General features: G+C 48.9%; 1 protein-coding gene across 3 annotated transcripts in view; it reads left to right on the plus strand.

Annotated features, from left to right (window-relative positions):
• LOC148479307 (von Hippel-Lindau disease tumor suppressor-like) overlaps positions 1-16,228 on the plus strand; it is a 69,470-nt gene that overhangs the window by 29,515 nt on the left and 23,727 nt on the right. For 2 of the 3 annotated variants that reach the window (XM_088454645.1, XM_088454646.1), the window contains exons 2-5: positions 4,147-4,321; positions 14,248-14,427; positions 15,145-15,249; positions 15,335-15,438. In XM_088454645.1, the coding sequence (XP_088310771.1) occupies positions 4,201-4,321; positions 14,248-14,427; positions 15,145-15,249; positions 15,335-15,438 (510 nt within the window). In that variant the 5' untranslated portion in view covers positions 4,147-4,200. The remainder of the gene's footprint in view (positions 1-4,146; positions 4,322-14,247; positions 14,428-15,144; positions 15,250-15,334; positions 15,439-16,228) is intronic. The other variant, XM_088454648.1, reaches the window with a different exon arrangement.

A 16,228-nucleotide genomic window follows, 5' to 3' on the forward strand; every position in this document is an offset into this window, starting at 1 on the left:
ATACCCTAACCCGATTGCACTGGTTAGTTCGCGCACACGCAGTGCGCTGCATACGTATGCGCAGTGCAAAAACATCGGCCAAATGCATTCCTTGCTGAAACAGGCCCTTAGTCCCATGTATCATACTCTCCTGAAATGGCTGGGAGCCTCACGAAAATCGGATGGCGCTCCCAGACCCCTGGAAAAGCAGGCGTCTCCCGGCCGGTTGCCTAGCCCCTTCCCCCGGACCCTCTTGCAGCTCCCACACAAACCTACCTGCACACGCCTCTGAATCGCTTCATCATGGCCCCGCCCCCTGCTTCACAATGTCTGTAATCTCTGCATTGTGTAGCTGTGGCGGGGCCAAAATTACGCTATTACACGGCCACGCCACCCGCTCTGCTTCTAATGCCGGGTAAAATCCCTAGCCACGCCCCCTATGCTGACCTGACTGCCCCCTCCCGGAGGCAAGCATGCCTTGTATCACTAGTTCTCATTGCAGAAGCTGCAGCCAGACTGAGTGGTGCAAACCATCGATGGTTCACCATAGATGTCTATTGTACCATCTATGGTTATTACCGATGGTGCCATCGATGGAAAACCACTGATGGCCATCCCAAGAACACAGAGAGAGACACTACAAGACAAGTCTGAACTTGCCAGTTGCATGGTTAGTGCAAGAAGGGTTGAGCTGCCGTACTTATTGTGTATTTGAAGTAAAATCCCTGAAAACAACCGGGGGTTTACCTCAAATACTAAATATTCCCCGTATGTATGAAGGAGGGCCCGCAGCACATATATCCGATACATTCTGTGATCCCTCCATTACCGCTGGCAGCCGCCTCCACCATAGGTTTCTATGCGGCAAGCGATGCTGCCAAATTTACCAATATCCGGAATGCGATGCGTTCCAGGTATTGGCCCCCACAGCTAACGCCATCTGAAGATGACGTTAGCCACTGTAGCCTATGGGCTCCCCTGAGGGATCCCCGTCTGTGGGACTATGCATGTGCAGCACCCTCTGCACTGGCCAGCCGCTCTCTGGAGACATTTCGGAGCCCATGTCCCGGATGATACATCTGGCCGATAGGATCGCTTTTTGCAATGCGATCAGGGGCGTTACTGACATTAATAAATGGGCCCCTTAATATTTTTTTTTCTCCTGTTCCCAAAGGCTTCCCAAAATAAAACTTATACCAAAGAGAGATTGTATTTAAGTGTATAACATACTTTATGTACAAAAAATTCAACTTTTTATAAGATATTCAAAGTCAAAGGTCACATCATGTGACCTTGAAATGTAATGGTAAATACACACGGTCAGATTTTTCTTCAGATCTGAACGATAACGATTTAAAAAATTGTTCATATCTGAAGGAAAATCTGACGTGTCTGAACGATGAACAATGCGCGTTCCCGATGGTCAGATAACGATATCTGACATCTGATGTGTTTGCAGTCAGATTTGGATGATTCCATTCATGTTAATGCAGTCAAAAATCGTTCATTGGACCTGATTCAGACCTGGTCGCAAGCGCTGAGCGCTCGCAACCGGGTCGATGGTGGCCCACAGTGCATGCGTACGACGGAGCCGGCTCCGTCGTGCACATGCGCGAGACCCGGCTAGCGACGGGCACTCCGTCGCTCCAGGTCTCGCACCAAAGGGGGCGAGCTGTCGATGTTGAGTGACAGCTCGCCCCTTTTGGTGGGCGGGCCAGGGGGGTGGCTGCCCAAACGGAGGTGTTCCCATGAGAACGCCTATCGGTTGGGGGCGGCCCCACTGACATCACTGACCCGAAAGCTCTCTGGGGCTTGCGGCCACGAGACCCTACCACAAGGGTCTCGTCGCAAGCCCGATGGTTGCGATGGTCTTGACCATCGCGACCATCATCATGGCCGCTCGCTATAGCTGTGGGTGGTAACCCACAGCTATGCGAGCGGCCAGGAGGCCGCTCCAAAAATAAAAAAAAAACGCCTTGATTCAGAGCGAGCGCTCTTTCAGAGCGTCTGGCTCTGAATCAGGGCCATAGTTCAAATCGTTGGTCAAATAGTTCATCAAATCGTTCATCTGACAAATCTGACCGTGTGTATGCTCCATAAGAGTTAATATTTAAATATAAAACATTTTTTATGAAAACTCTGGGCCCTTAGCTTCAAAACAAGACCAACATGAAAGTTCTGCCACAATTAGAAGCAAAGTTATGATTAGTTTTAGTTGACCTTACAAGCATAAATTTAAATTTTTCTGTCATGTTTGCAACCCTGCAGCATGAACACCGTGTATCACCGAGGGCTAAAATGTTACATATGACAGTTACTTTATGCCGTCTCATCCTACCAAATTTCATGAATATCTGAGACGGTCGGGTTGGAAGCTGTGATGACTTGGCATGGAGTAACCCTAGTACCCTAGTTCATTTTATCTCCCATAGTAGTGCCCTAGTTCACGCAGAGCTTCCAGTTCATATTATACCAAATTGTAGTGCCACCAGTACACATAATGCCACATTATAGTGCTGCCAGTACACATAATGCCACATTGTAGTGCCGCCAGTACACATAATGCCACATTGTAATGCCACCAATACACATAATGCAACGTTGTAGTGCGGCCAGTACACATTATGCCACGGTATAGTGCTGCCAGTACACGTAAGGCCACGTTATAGTGCCGCCAGTACACATAATGCCACATTGTAGTGCCGCCAATACACATAATGCCACATTGTAATGCCACCAATACACATAATGCAACGTTGTAGTGCGGCCAGTACATATTATGCTACGTTGTAGTGCGGCCAGTACACATTATGCTACGTTGTAGTGCGGCCAGTACACATTATGCTACGTTGTAGTGCGGCCAGTACACATTATGCTACGTTGTAGTGCAGCCAGTACACATTATGCTACGTTGTAGTGCGGCCAGTACACATTATGCCACGTTGTAGTGCGGCCAGTACACATTATGCCACGTTGTAGTGCGGCCAGTACACATTATGCCACGTTGTAGTGCGGCCAGTACACATTATGCCACGTTGTAGTGCGGCCAGTACACATGATGCCACATTGTTGTGCTGCCAGTACACATAATGCCATGTTGTAGTGCGGCCAGTACACATAATGCCACGTTATAGTGCGATCAGTACACATAATGCCACATTGTAGAGCAGCCAGTACACATTATGCCACGTTATAGTGCTGCCAGTACACGTAAGGCCACGTTATAATGCTGCCAGTACACATTATACCACATTGTAGTGCTGCCAGTACACATAATGCCACGTTATAGTGCCGCCAGTACACATGATACCACATTGTAGTGCTGCCAGTACACATTATGACATTCAGTTACACCAGTTGCCATTATGCCACACAGTACTTAGCAAAACATTCTGGGAACTTGATAGACAACTTTCTGACCTGGCTGCCTCTGGGCCCCATAGCATTGGCACCCCCTGCACCCACTATAGCTAATCCCATGGTAATTATTATTGGACATTGAGCTTGTGTTGGGGCCAGTTGCCCGATACGCTGCCAAGTATTGTGGCAAGTTTGATCCACAGTGTTTGTAGGGGTGCACATACTTTCAGAGCCAGGATCTGTTTTATTAATATATTTCAGTGGAACCAGCTGCGATTGATCTAGTGGCATGTTAGACAATGAAAACAAACATCTGAATGGTTGCTATGGGTCACCGCGCTCTGCATTTTGTTTACCGATAATCTATATTTTTCCTTGGTACTTGTTCATTATACGAGTGCTCCTCTGACAGCGCTGCCGGAATATCAATCAGCGCACGTCAGATTCATATGAGTGATGGGCCACAGGCGGCCCCCCAACTCCTCACTTGTGATGAGATAAAGAAGGGAAGAGGAAAATGAATAACCTTGGAGGCAGGAAATAGTTTTAGCATTACAATATTATTATATATAGTGCGGCAACATATTGCGCAGCTCTGTACATACTGTACAGTGATAGAAAACACAAGGTATAGATGGCTCTGCCCAAATGAGCTTACAGTCTAAGAAGCGATACATAAGGTAGTGGAATAACAATTGTGGCGGCTGGCGGGGAAAGTGCGTGAGAATAGGGTTAGATATTATCACTCGCCAATAATAAAAGCAGCTATTGGCTACTGGCATTTATCATTTACCATTCGCTTTACAGATTGGTGGGGACACGCAGCCAGATCTGGGGCCGTTGATCCAGAAAGAGCTGAAGATGACGAGTCCGTTGGCGAGCAGCAGCTCTTCGTCTCTGATCATAGACATCCCCCCCAGGGTGCTGGACGAGTTGTGTCGCTGCATCGACTGCCTGAACGACTGGGAGTGGCTGCGGTTCGGTGAGAATTATTTTACCCTGCAAATACATCCAACGCTAATGCATGGGGATTTATTTTCTTCCTGGAAGCTTTTGTTCCTGACATTTTGTTGTAATTAAGGACCAATCAGACAGTCCCGTTTCTGTACTAAGGACCAATCAGACAGTCTCGTTTCCGTATTCTGCATGCTTGATGCATTTCTTAATTTATCCTTTATGTTTTGAAAATTCCACACGATCGATTGCTATATAGAGGATGTGGTCATAATGGTCACACCACAATGTTGTAATGTCGACATTAAACTTGTTGGTATCTACAGAATTTCGACATGTTCAAAATTACGACATGAGAATGTCAACATTCTACAGGGCCCTAGGGTTAGTCTGCGGCATAGAAGGGTTAGGGTTAGTCTGTGGCATAGAAGGGTTAGGGTTAGTCTGCGGCATAGAAGGGTTAGGGTTAGTCTGCGGCATAGAAGGGTTAGTCTGCGGCATAGAAGGGTTAGGGTTAGTCTGCGGCATAGAAGGGTTAGTCTGCGGCATAGAAGGGTTAGGGTTAGTCTGCGGCAGAGAAGGGTTAGGGTTAGTCTGCGGCATAGAAGGGTTAGTCTGCGGCATAGAAGGGTTAGGGTTAGTCTGTGGCATAGAAGGGTTAGGGTTAGTCTGCGGCATAGAAGGGTTAGTCTGCGGCATAGAAGGGTTAGGGTTAGTCTGCGGCATAGAAGGGTTAGTCTGCGGCATAGAAGGGTTAGGCATCAGGGGGATGGTTAGGGTTAGTCTGCAGCATAGGAGGGTTAGGCACTAGGGTAGAGCTAGAGTTAGGCTATGGGAGGGGAGGGTTAGGCTCTAGGGGGAGGGCTAGAGTTAGGCTACGGGAGGGAAGGGTTAGGCTCTAGGGGGAGGGTTAAGCACTAGGGGGAGGGGTAGAGTTAGGCTTCGGGAGGGAAGGGTTAGGCTCTAGGAGGAGGATTAGGCTTAGTCTGCGGCATAGGAGGATTAGGTTTAGGCTACGGGAGGGGTGGGTTAGGGTTAGGCTCTAGGGGGAGGATTAGGGTTAGTCTGCGGCATAGGAGGGTTAGGCTCTAGGGGGAGGATTAGGGTTAGGCTCTAGGGGTAGGATTAGGGTGAGGCTATGGGAAAGGAGGGTTAGGCTACGGGAGGGGAGGGTTAGGCCACTGGGGGAGGTTTAGGCTACATGAGGGGATGTTAGGCACTAGGGGGAGGTATAGGGTTAAACTACAGGAGGGAAGAGTTAGGGTTAGGATCTAGAGAGAGGTTTAGGGTTAAGCACTAGGGTATGGTTAGGCTGCGGGAGAAGAGGTTACAATTAGGCATCAGGGCGAGAGTTAGGGTTAGGCTGCGGGAGGGGAGTTTTAGGGTTAGGAACTAGGGGGAAGGTAAGGCACTAGGGTTAGGGTTAAACTGCAGAAGGGGAGGGTTAGGCCATCTGTCTTCTGGCCGCAGGTCCCGCTGGCCGGGGGCGTGTCATGCCCCCTTCCCCGCCGCCTCAGCAGCAAAGGTAGACTGCCCGTACACACAGCTTGATGCCCCAATATATCTGCAGATATGATGCTCCAATATATCTGCAGCCATATCGCTGGTACACACTGGCTGACGAACACAAGATATATTGGCCAATCAATTGATCGGCCAATATATCTGCCAGTGTGTACCCAGCATTATGCATTAGGGGGAGGATTAGGGTTAGGCTACGGGAGGGGAAGGTAAGGGTTAGGCACTAGGGGAGGGATAGAGTTAGGCTGCGGGAGGGGTGCGTTAGGCACTGGGGGAGGATTAGAGTTAGGCTACGGGAGGGGAGGATCAGGGTTAGGCACAAGGGGAAGGGTTAGAGTTAGGCTTTGGGAGAGTTAGGCACTAGGGGGTGGGATAGAGTAAGACTGCAAGAGGGGAGAGTTAGGCACTAGGGGGAGAGTGAGGGTTAGGCACTAGGGGGAGGGGGGGTTATGCTATTGGAGAGGAGGGTTAGGCACTAAGAGGAGGGTTAGAGTTAGGCTACGGGAGGGGAGGGTTAGAGTTAGGCACTAAGAGGAGGGTTAGAGTTAGGCTACGGGAGGGGAGGGTTAGAGTTAGGCACTAGGGGAAGGGTTATTGTTAGGCTATGGGAGGGGAGGGTTAGAGTTAGGCACTAGGGGGAGGGTTAGGGTTATACTGTGGGAGGGGAGGGTTAGGCACTAGGGGGAGGGTTATTGTTAGGCTATGGGAGGGGAAGGTTAGGCACTAGGGGGAGGGTTAGAGTTAGGCTACGGGAGGGGAAGTTAGGGTTAGGCACTAAAGGGAGGGTTAGAGTTAGGCTACGGGAGTGGAGGGTTAGGGATAGGCACTAAGGGGAGAGTTAGTTAGGCTACGGAAGGGAAGGGTTAGGGATAGGCACTAAAGGGAGGGTTAGAGTTAGGCTACGGGAGGGGAGGGTTAGGGATAGGCACTAGGGGGAGGGTTAGAGTTAGACTTCGAATGTCACTCCCGGACCCGGCAGACACCGTTAGAGCCGCTGTACCTGCCGAACCAGGTAAATCACCACTAGGCCACCAGGGATCTTTTTTTTTACATTCTAGTCCTTATTTAATTAGTATTGACATCATGAATGTCAACAAATGATACCTCACCTGCTCTGCAGTTCCCCCCCCTGCATAAGCCAGGATCACTCCTGTCACATAGAAAACGCCTCCTCTGATCTTTTTAATGCTAACAATTAAAATTATATTGAGTTCAGAAATCAAATGGGAATAAGGAAAAAAGTTTCATAAACTAAACAAATCGCGGCGAGGGCGGCACAGGGGGGCGAGGGCAGCACAGGGGGGCGAGGGCAGCACAGGGGGGCGAGGGCGGCACAGAGGGGCGAGGGGAACTTCCCTGCAAACTTCTTGCATGCTGGTAGTAGCTACATTTATATTTGTTACTAGTAGACGGATCTGAGAACTTTTTATCCGCCCCAGTCTTTTGGCAATGAGGAAGGAATTGTAGATCACCTGCTCTTTCATTTCCTTTATTCTATACCTATTGTCAAACCCCTCTCCACCCACCTGCCCCCTCTCTGGCTAGTGGATACGCCCCTTTAGTGCGCTCCAGGCTTTACTGGCAAGTCCAGTGATTGGCTGCACCTGGGAAAATGTTTTTGTGCTGTAGGGAGGAAAATGCAAATTGCGCAAACTGGTTTAGAGTTGTGAGGGGGGAGGGGAGGGTGCGGCCTGGCACTATTCAGCGTATACATAGATCTGGCCATTTGTGTGTGTGTGGCGTGCCAGAGCATGCAGTGTTCGTCCTGCATGCAAAAAGAAAGCTGCATACGCCCCCCTTGCATTGCAACGCAGCTCGTCTGGCTGCACATTCTGCACCCCGGCAGCCTCATAAATCTTTTGCCCCAACACCAGCACCTCCATGATTTTTTATTAGTCTAAATTGGTGTCTGGAACAGTAATAAAAAGTTAAAATGAGTATAAAGAGGGAAAAAATACAATTAGCATAAAGTGATGTATGCGCTGTAACTAGACACAAGCATCAGTCACCTAATATAATAATATGTATCCTTCCTCCTGAATGAAGCCTCTATCACATTAATCTCTCCCCTGCAAAGTTCCCCAGATAGTGCCGCCAGCCTCTAATACCTCCGCTGCACATTCCGCCTGATCTGCGTTCCCTGCAGAGTGTCAGCTGTACCAATAGGGATCATTGATCTGTATAGTAAATGATGTCAGTCTACACTCAGCCCAGGGGTGAATCAGTCAGTATCAGAGATAGTGATAATGGCTGAGGATTAGCCTTGATTATAAATAGGATTATTCCTCAATATCACACCACTGAGTTATTATCTCTGATTCCATTTTATACTCATATGTTATTGTAAACATGAAGGATGGTGCTGCCAATGCTGTAATGGGCAGCCTGGTATACTTCAAGGGCAGCGTATTACCTTTCATTCCAAGAATGGAAAAAAACGGCCTGAAAATGACCAAGGTACACCCACAACTTTCCATAATTGCTCCAAAGTTTCACCATGTGCCACTCAGACCTCCAACTTGCTCCAAAATAGCCGCACATTCCCCCAGACTCGCACTTGCCACATAGTGCCACAGCATGCAGTGGCTCCCAGTTATGGAATGTGCACCAAAACTCTCTCACATACTGTATATCCCCAACAAGCCATTCAGGCCTCCCCACATGCCCATAAAAGCCCGTCAGGCCTCCCCACATGCCCCTTGTCAGGATGCGGCCTGGGATCGGCCGCTACTCACCTCTGCGCTGGTGTCCTTGGGCTTAGGTGTCCAGATGCTGGGAGTGGAGGTGAGTGGTGACTGAGTATTCTCCCAGGGGTCCACTAGGGCTTCCGTGCGTGCGTCCTGGTTTCCGGGGTGCTGGACATGGGCGCAGCCATGTTGGCTCATTTCACCTGACTAGTCTCTCCCAGTGATAGTCCTGTGGTCGCTCAGCTGATCCTCTGATCCAATGATCAGCTACCCAGGGGTATTTTAGTCTGACTCCAGGAACAGGAAGCTGCTGTTCAACTTTGTTGTTCCAATGCCTGTGATACTCACCAGTATTGCTCTGTGCTATTTCCTTCAGAGTGTTGCTCAGCCTGTTCACAGTTCTCTAAAGTTTCCAGCATTACCTTCCATGCTATTCTCAGTCTAAGAGATTAGTTCTCTCCCATTATCCTGTCTTTCATGTTTTCGATGTGTGTGTGTCTTGTTATGTGCTGTTAGTTCTGTGGCTACTACCCTGTGTCACTGAGGTGTCAGATTACCTGCTATCACTATTACCTCCCAGCTGCACCTTTTAGCATTCCCAGCCTGTCCACATCTCTGTGTTTTTCTGTGCAAATCTGCACCTGCATATGTAACTATTCCCAGTATATGCATGTGTCCAGTCTGCTCTATGGGCCTGATTCAGACCCACTCGTGAGCAGCTGTCCGCTCGCAAGTGGGTCGATGTTATGGACTGAGCATGCGCACGACGGAGGGAGCTCCGTCGTGTGCATGCGCCAGACGCGACGAGCTAAGGAAAGTCCTTCGCTCGTTGTGTCCGATCAAAGGGGGCGTGCTGTCAATGTTGATTGACAGCACGCCCCCTTTGGTGGGCGTGCCGGGGGCGTGCCTCCCTGACGGGGGCGTTCCCACGGGAACGCCTCCCGTCAGAAGCCGGCCCACTGACATCACTAGTGATGTCAGTGGGAGTGATTTTGGCTCTGATAGAGCCAAAATCACTCCGGAGCTTGCGGTTGAAAACCTCAACCGCAGGCTCCGGCTCGCAATTTTCGATGGTCGCGATGGTCTCGACCATCGCGGCCATCACAAAGCACGCTCGTATAGGCTGTGGGTGGTGACCCACAGCAATACGAGCGTCCAGGAGGACGCTCCATGAAAATGGAGCCCGGCCCTCATTCAGAGCGTGCGCTCTGCTCAGAGCATACGGCTCTGAATGAGGGCCTATGTTTGTCTGTGTAAGGCAGCACCTGCACATTTAGCAATCTCCAGTACTTGCCAGTGTCCACGTCCCCTTGTGTTGCTGTGCGAATCAGCACCAGCATTTCTAGCTTTCCCAGAATAAGCCTTTGTCCACTCTGCTCTGTGTTTGTCTGTGCAGCCAACACCTGCATACTCCAAACTCCAGTACCTGCCAGTGTCCACATCTCCCTGAGCTACTGTGCTATCAGCACCTGGATTTCTCAGCGATTCTCAGTACATTTCTCAGTAATCTCATGCAAGCCTGTGATCAGGATTTCTAATTGCGTTCCAATATTCAAGCATCCAGTTTATCTCCAGTGCTCTAGCATTTGCTTCATTTAATATAGTTTCCGGTCTTCTGCCATTCCCAGGTACCTGTCCAGAGGGCCGCGACCTGCTCACTTGGTGCAGCGGAAAACCAAATCCCAATTGGAGGGGTCACTGGAGAAGACCACCAAGTGAGTTAGACTCCGCGCCTCTGGGCAGGTCTAGCCAAACCTGGGTTCGGACGCAACTAGGAGACCTAGCTAGTCACTTCCCTAGTCACCCGAACCCCCCGGCTCACCGTCCTTCACAGAGGAACACTTGCACCGGATCGGGACACCCCTAAAATGCAGTGATTGCCTCCTCACATGTGCCTAAAAGCCTGTCAGGCCTCCCCACATGTCTCTATAAGCCTCAGGCCTCCCCACATGTCCCTAAAAGCCTGTCAGGACTCCCCACGTCCCTAAAAGCCTGTCAGGCCTCCCCACATGTCCCTAAAAGCCAGTCAGGCCTCCCCACATGTCCCTAAAAGCCAGTCAGGCCTCCCCACATGTCTCTAGAAGCCTGTCAGGCCTCCCCACGTCCCTAAAAGCCTGTCAGGCCTCCCCACATGTCCCTAAAAGCCAGTCAGGCCTCCCCACATGTCTCTAGAAGCCTGTCAGGCCTCCCCACATGTCCCTAAAAGCCATTCAGGCCTCCCCACATGTCCCTAAAAGCCTGTCAGGCCTCCCTACATGTCTCTAAAAGCCTGTCAGGCCTCTCCACATTCCCATTTAAGGGCACATAAGATTGTACCTAATTCCAAAGGGTTAAAGGAAAACATTATTTTTACATAGACATAATACACCCTTAGGGTACATTCTGTTAATTAAAGTCCTTGCAATATGTATATGGGTTGGTTACAAAACGAATTTTGGGACTGATCCAAAAATATACACTAATGCAATCGCATCTGCGATTTGCAAGGTCCTCAATTGCAAAATGATGCTAAAATTTCCAAAGCTTATCCGAGCATAGGGACGCCCACTGCTGCTTCATATCCGTCCGATGTCACGCACCTGCGTAAACATCGGTAACATCGACGCAGATCAGGCAGCCATGCAGAGTATGCGGCAAGTCCGACCTGTCTCAAACACAGCGTCTCTCCTGATACGCAGAGAGCTCACAATGGAGATCCCAATGGCTAATTTCTGCACGCCAATGAAACAGCGTTCAAATGGTCAGACACGCCTGCGTTTGCCTAGCCCCCGGTACCACCCCCAAACGATGACTACCTGTCACTCACTTTGCGAGTGATTCCTCTGTGTGAGCGTGATCACATACGCGCAATGGCAAACAATCGCTGGATCTGCGTAAATACCGTCATTGCGTACATCTCTGAATCAGGCCCAATGTCTGCATGCTTGTCACGTTTACTGTTTATGTTTGTAGATGTATAATGGTGTAATGCCGCATATTCACTCCATGAGCGATATCGTGCAGTGTGTCCCCGGCAGTGGTGCGCTCAATGGGCCTGATTCAGAGCCGCTCGTAAGCAGCCGCTCGTTCGTTCCGACCGATGTTCGCACAACTGCGCATGCGTACGGATTTTAATACGCATGCGTGAACCAGTCAGTGCGGCCGAAAATCGTGTGCTCGCTAAATAGCGAATGCCTGCTAATTTGAGTGACAGAATGAGGCGTATAAGGGTGGTAACGGGAAGGTGCTTGAAAACGGGGAGTGGAGATCAGAACGCAGGCGTGCTTAAAGGTCAAAACGGGCGTTTTAAAGGTGTGCATAATTACTAAAGCAGCGTCATCGACCACGTCACTTGGTTGTTTTATAGTTAGAACTGCTCGCATGATTGTGGTAGAAAAAACCAACCACAAGAATAGCGAGCAGTTCATACGCCGTCCGATGTACTCGATTAATCTAATATATAGCGGACATGACATATGATGCGAGCGGCCAGGGGGCGTTTTTTTCAAAATTATGTTCGCATGTTTTGTTCGCTCGTTCAGACATAGAGGCGTGAACAGACCGCAAAGAGCGAACGGTTAATTTAAATAGCCAGCCCCTTTATCTGGACGAGCGAGCGCAAATAGCGTCCGGCTCTGAATCAGGCCCAATGTCCTTAACGACATTGAGCGCACACACTGAACGATATCATTAATGATATCATTCAGTGACGGCACCCTCCCTCATCCCCGAATCTGCACAACCTGACAATATTGTCAGGTTGGACAGCAAGTTCGGGCAACGAGTGACGTTGTCAACGACCAGCGGGAGCGTCCAGCGCTAGTCGTTGACAGCATTTCCACTGGCCAATATAGTGAACGAATGAATGATAACGATATCGTTCATTATATCGGCTAGTGGATACACAGCTTAAGTTTTGTTTACTAATTAATGTTTAAATATTTTCAAATAATTTTGTAAACAATCATTTATTGTTTATATGCCTAATTGAAACATCTTTCTCAGATACAAACAGACTAAGCTGTCAATCCTATTAGCCGCGATGATCTCGCCGGCGCGAGTCATCGCGGCAATGGGCGCACTTTACGGCAGCCTGGATTCACGGAATTTTGTTCGCAGCCTCATAGGGCTACGAGCAAAATTCTGCGAATTCAGGCTCAGAGTGGGCTGTGAAGGGTGCGAGGTTCCGGTCCGTTGCCAGCGTTTTAACACCATTGCAATGGCAACTCGCGGCTACTTGGATTGACCCCTATGGATTAGTTTTCATTCACACTGGATCCTTAACCAATATACAGAAAACAAACCTCAACCATTTATTTAATGATTTCAATATGTTGGTCTTGGGTTTAGAATGAGGGTCATTTTCATATATATTGCTATATATAGCTGATGGCATTGAGGTAATACAACATTGTCTGAGGAATTTAAATTATCACTACATGAAACACCTAGGAAAATTTTTTGCACGGCAGTCTGGGACTTGCAGTTCCACAACAGCTGGTGAAGCATTGGTTGCCTAAGCCTGCACTATTTTCCAGAGAGATTGAGGGCTATGCAATTGTTTTTTTGGGGCAGCTATTTGTTTTGGGCGCCCGACAAAGCAATTCAGTTGTTGCTCAGTTCGGGCACAATAGCCGCCGGCGCTGGCATTTCTGCTCCCACCCTCAGAAGGGTGCGAGTAGTTTGTGTGCCTTAACCAGGACCTTAGACAGGTTTAACGTGTAAAATGGTCTAATAGTGTGCAATGACCGCGATAATTAATGGGCGCCCAGAACAATTGAATTGCCACACTAGGCGCTCATTAATAAACGCCCCCAGGACCTCATTCAGAGTCGGTCGAAGCGGCCGCACGGTCGTACGCCACCGATGTTTGCTATATTGTGCATGCGTAAAGTTCGCAATGCGCGTGCGCAAATTAGCCGCTACGATCAGAAATGTCTCTCTCCTTGAACACAGCCAGGTCGGTAGTTTGAGTGACAGATGGAGGCGTTTGTGGGTGGTAACAGGGGAAGGTTCTTGAAAACGGGGGAGTGGAGATCCGAACGCAGGCGTGCCTAATTATGCGAACGGTGTTTTATGGGAGTGAATAATTAACTAAGTAGCGTCATGGCACATGTGACATGGGAGGTTTTTCCACTAACATGATCGTAGAGCTTAAGAGAGGGTATGGTCAACCTTAAGCCCTACGACCAGTCCCGATGGTTCCCGATGGTCTCAATTAATCCTTATATGCCCGGAGATGACGTGTAATGCGTACGAGAAGGGGGCGTATTTTTTGGTCTTCCGGCCGCTTCCTCCCCTTGGTCGGCCAGTAACCGATCCGAACTTAGGGACGCAACTTGCGAGGGAATCATTTGCATATACGGCCCCTTTTCCCGTACGACCGTGCGGCCGCTTCGACCGACTCTGAATGAGGTCCTCAGTGACTGGCTTCTGAATTCTAGATTAATATGTCCATTTTGACCTGTGTATACTATATAAAGGCAATAATAATAATAGGTAGATAGATGTTTGCAGCACACATACAGTTGTATCCGTTCACATAAATCCAATATATTCTTCTCTGGCTGCTAGAAATTTGTATGAGGTTGGATGCTTCAATGTCTTCTGCACACACATAGTAAAAGTATAGCATAGTAAAATACTTAACAATAATAAAAAGTGCAGCATTGTATAACAAGATGAGTTTGTAATATGAGTAGTTGTATATTTACTCGATTACACTTTTTTTGTCTTCCTTAAATGGGGCTTGTGTTTTTTTTGTTAGCGTCGAATGTCATGAATGACCAAACTACTATACGAGGGTTCTGGATGAAGCGGAAAGTGGGGGACAGTGTGACCTGGGAGGTGCTGTGGAGTTGGGGGCAGAAATTGGGCACGGTACAAGACTTAGAAGCCATCCTCCAGAACCTGGAGCTCTATCGGGCTTTGGACGTCCTCAGGCAATGTGAGTGTGTTTAACTATCCATTTCGATCTCGTTACCATATCTGATTTGGGTAAGCAGGTGACTGAGGCCCTCATTCAGAGCCGCTCGTAAGTGGCCGCTCGTTCGTTATGAGCGATGTTTGCCCAACTGCGCAAGCGTACGGATTGTAATACGCATGCGCGAACCAGTCAGTGTGGCCGAAAATCGTTTGTTCGCTAAATAGCGAATGCCTGCTATTTTGAGTGACAGGAGGAGGTGTATGTGGGTGGTAACAGGGGAAGGTGCTTGAAAACGGGGAGTGGAAATCAGAACGCAGGCGTGCTTAAAGGTCAAAACGGGCGTTTTATGGGTGTGCATAATTAATACAGCAGCGTCATTGACCACGTCACTTGGTTGATTTATAGCCAGAACTGCTCGCAAGATTGCGGTAGGAAAAACCAACCACAAGAATAGCGAGCAGTTCATACGCTGTTCGATGTACTCGATTAATCTATTAAATAGCGGACATGACGTATGGTGCGAGCGGCCAGGGGGCGTCTTTTTCAAAATTACGACCGCAAGTTTTGTTCGCTCGTTCAGACATAGAGGCGTGAACAGACCGCAAAGTGCAAACGGTTCAGTTGAATAGCCACCCCTTTTTAATGAACGAGCGAGCGCAAATAGCGTCCGGCTCTGAATCAGGGCCTGAGTACAGAATTGGCTGTGATAAAGGGTTGGGTGTTTATCCTGAATTGTAGGTTCCAGTAGTTCTGGGAAGGTTCCACTGGCTGAGGAAAGGAGGACGGGCCAGTGCTCTGGCACAGAAGAGAATTGTAGAAACAGTTCGACTGAAACCGTTTCAGGTAATAAATATGTGACTGGGCTTTACAGTGCTGTGATTTGGGGGGAGCCAGCAGCGGAGGGTCACCGTTTGGTTATTTATTCCAGCATTTGGTGGAGATTCGCTCCCATCACCTCCCCTTCCCCCGGCTGACCTTCTGAAATCCCTGCAGATAAACTCAGATGCTGATCTGGTGTCCAGCACAGACCAGGTAAATATGATGTATTTGCGTCTTCAGTTTGTGACTTTATGTGTACACTCCTTGTTGTCAGCTCTGTCTACGATTTGCCGTCCAATGGATGTTTATGCACCTGAAACTTGGATTATAATGGGTAAATATAGTAAGAATCGTGTCTGGCATGAGATTTTTGCCACCATAATCACGGATTTACTAAGAATCGTGTTTGCCTGCCTATTTTGATTCGATCGTGTTGCATTGTGTATGAGTTCAGCTGTATTGGCCCCTTCTCAATAGACTCTGCTGAAGCTCTGCACAGATCAGTGTGATCTGTGCAGGCTTTTGTGTGTAGTGGAAACAAAGGGTTAAAAAAAATAATTACAAAAATTGGCTCGGGGTTCTCCCCTAAAAGCTGGGGGGTAATGTCATAGAAGGGAGACACATATCATGGATCCCCCAGCCAAAGCATTATCCAGCCCTAAACTGATCACCCCAGCCCTGGGATTCCTTGGAAAGTGGGTACCCATGCAAAAAAGTGGTCCCCCATCCCAAGGATACCCCAGGGCTGGGGTGAAACCCGGGGCTATTCCCTGCACCCCTGGTGGCAAGGGGTGCAAGGTTAATGGCTGATAAATAGCAATTAATATTGTTCTTTAGATTGGGACTACAGGTCCCTGCAAGCCGACCTGGCATGGCGGAACTTGGGAGAACCACAAGTGCCACCACGCCCACACAGTAAGTGCCTGATGGCACCTGTATCCACATATATATAGACTGACAGTGCACCCGCGAGGTGTCCTGCTCCCTACCCATGATTGGCTAA

This window comes from Taudactylus pleione, unplaced genomic scaffold (assembly GCF_031769625.1).
Source record: "Taudactylus pleione unplaced genomic scaffold, aTauple2 ptg000624l, whole genome shotgun sequence".
NCBI classification, from domain to species: domain Eukaryota; kingdom Metazoa; phylum Chordata; class Amphibia; order Anura; family Myobatrachidae; genus Taudactylus; species Taudactylus pleione.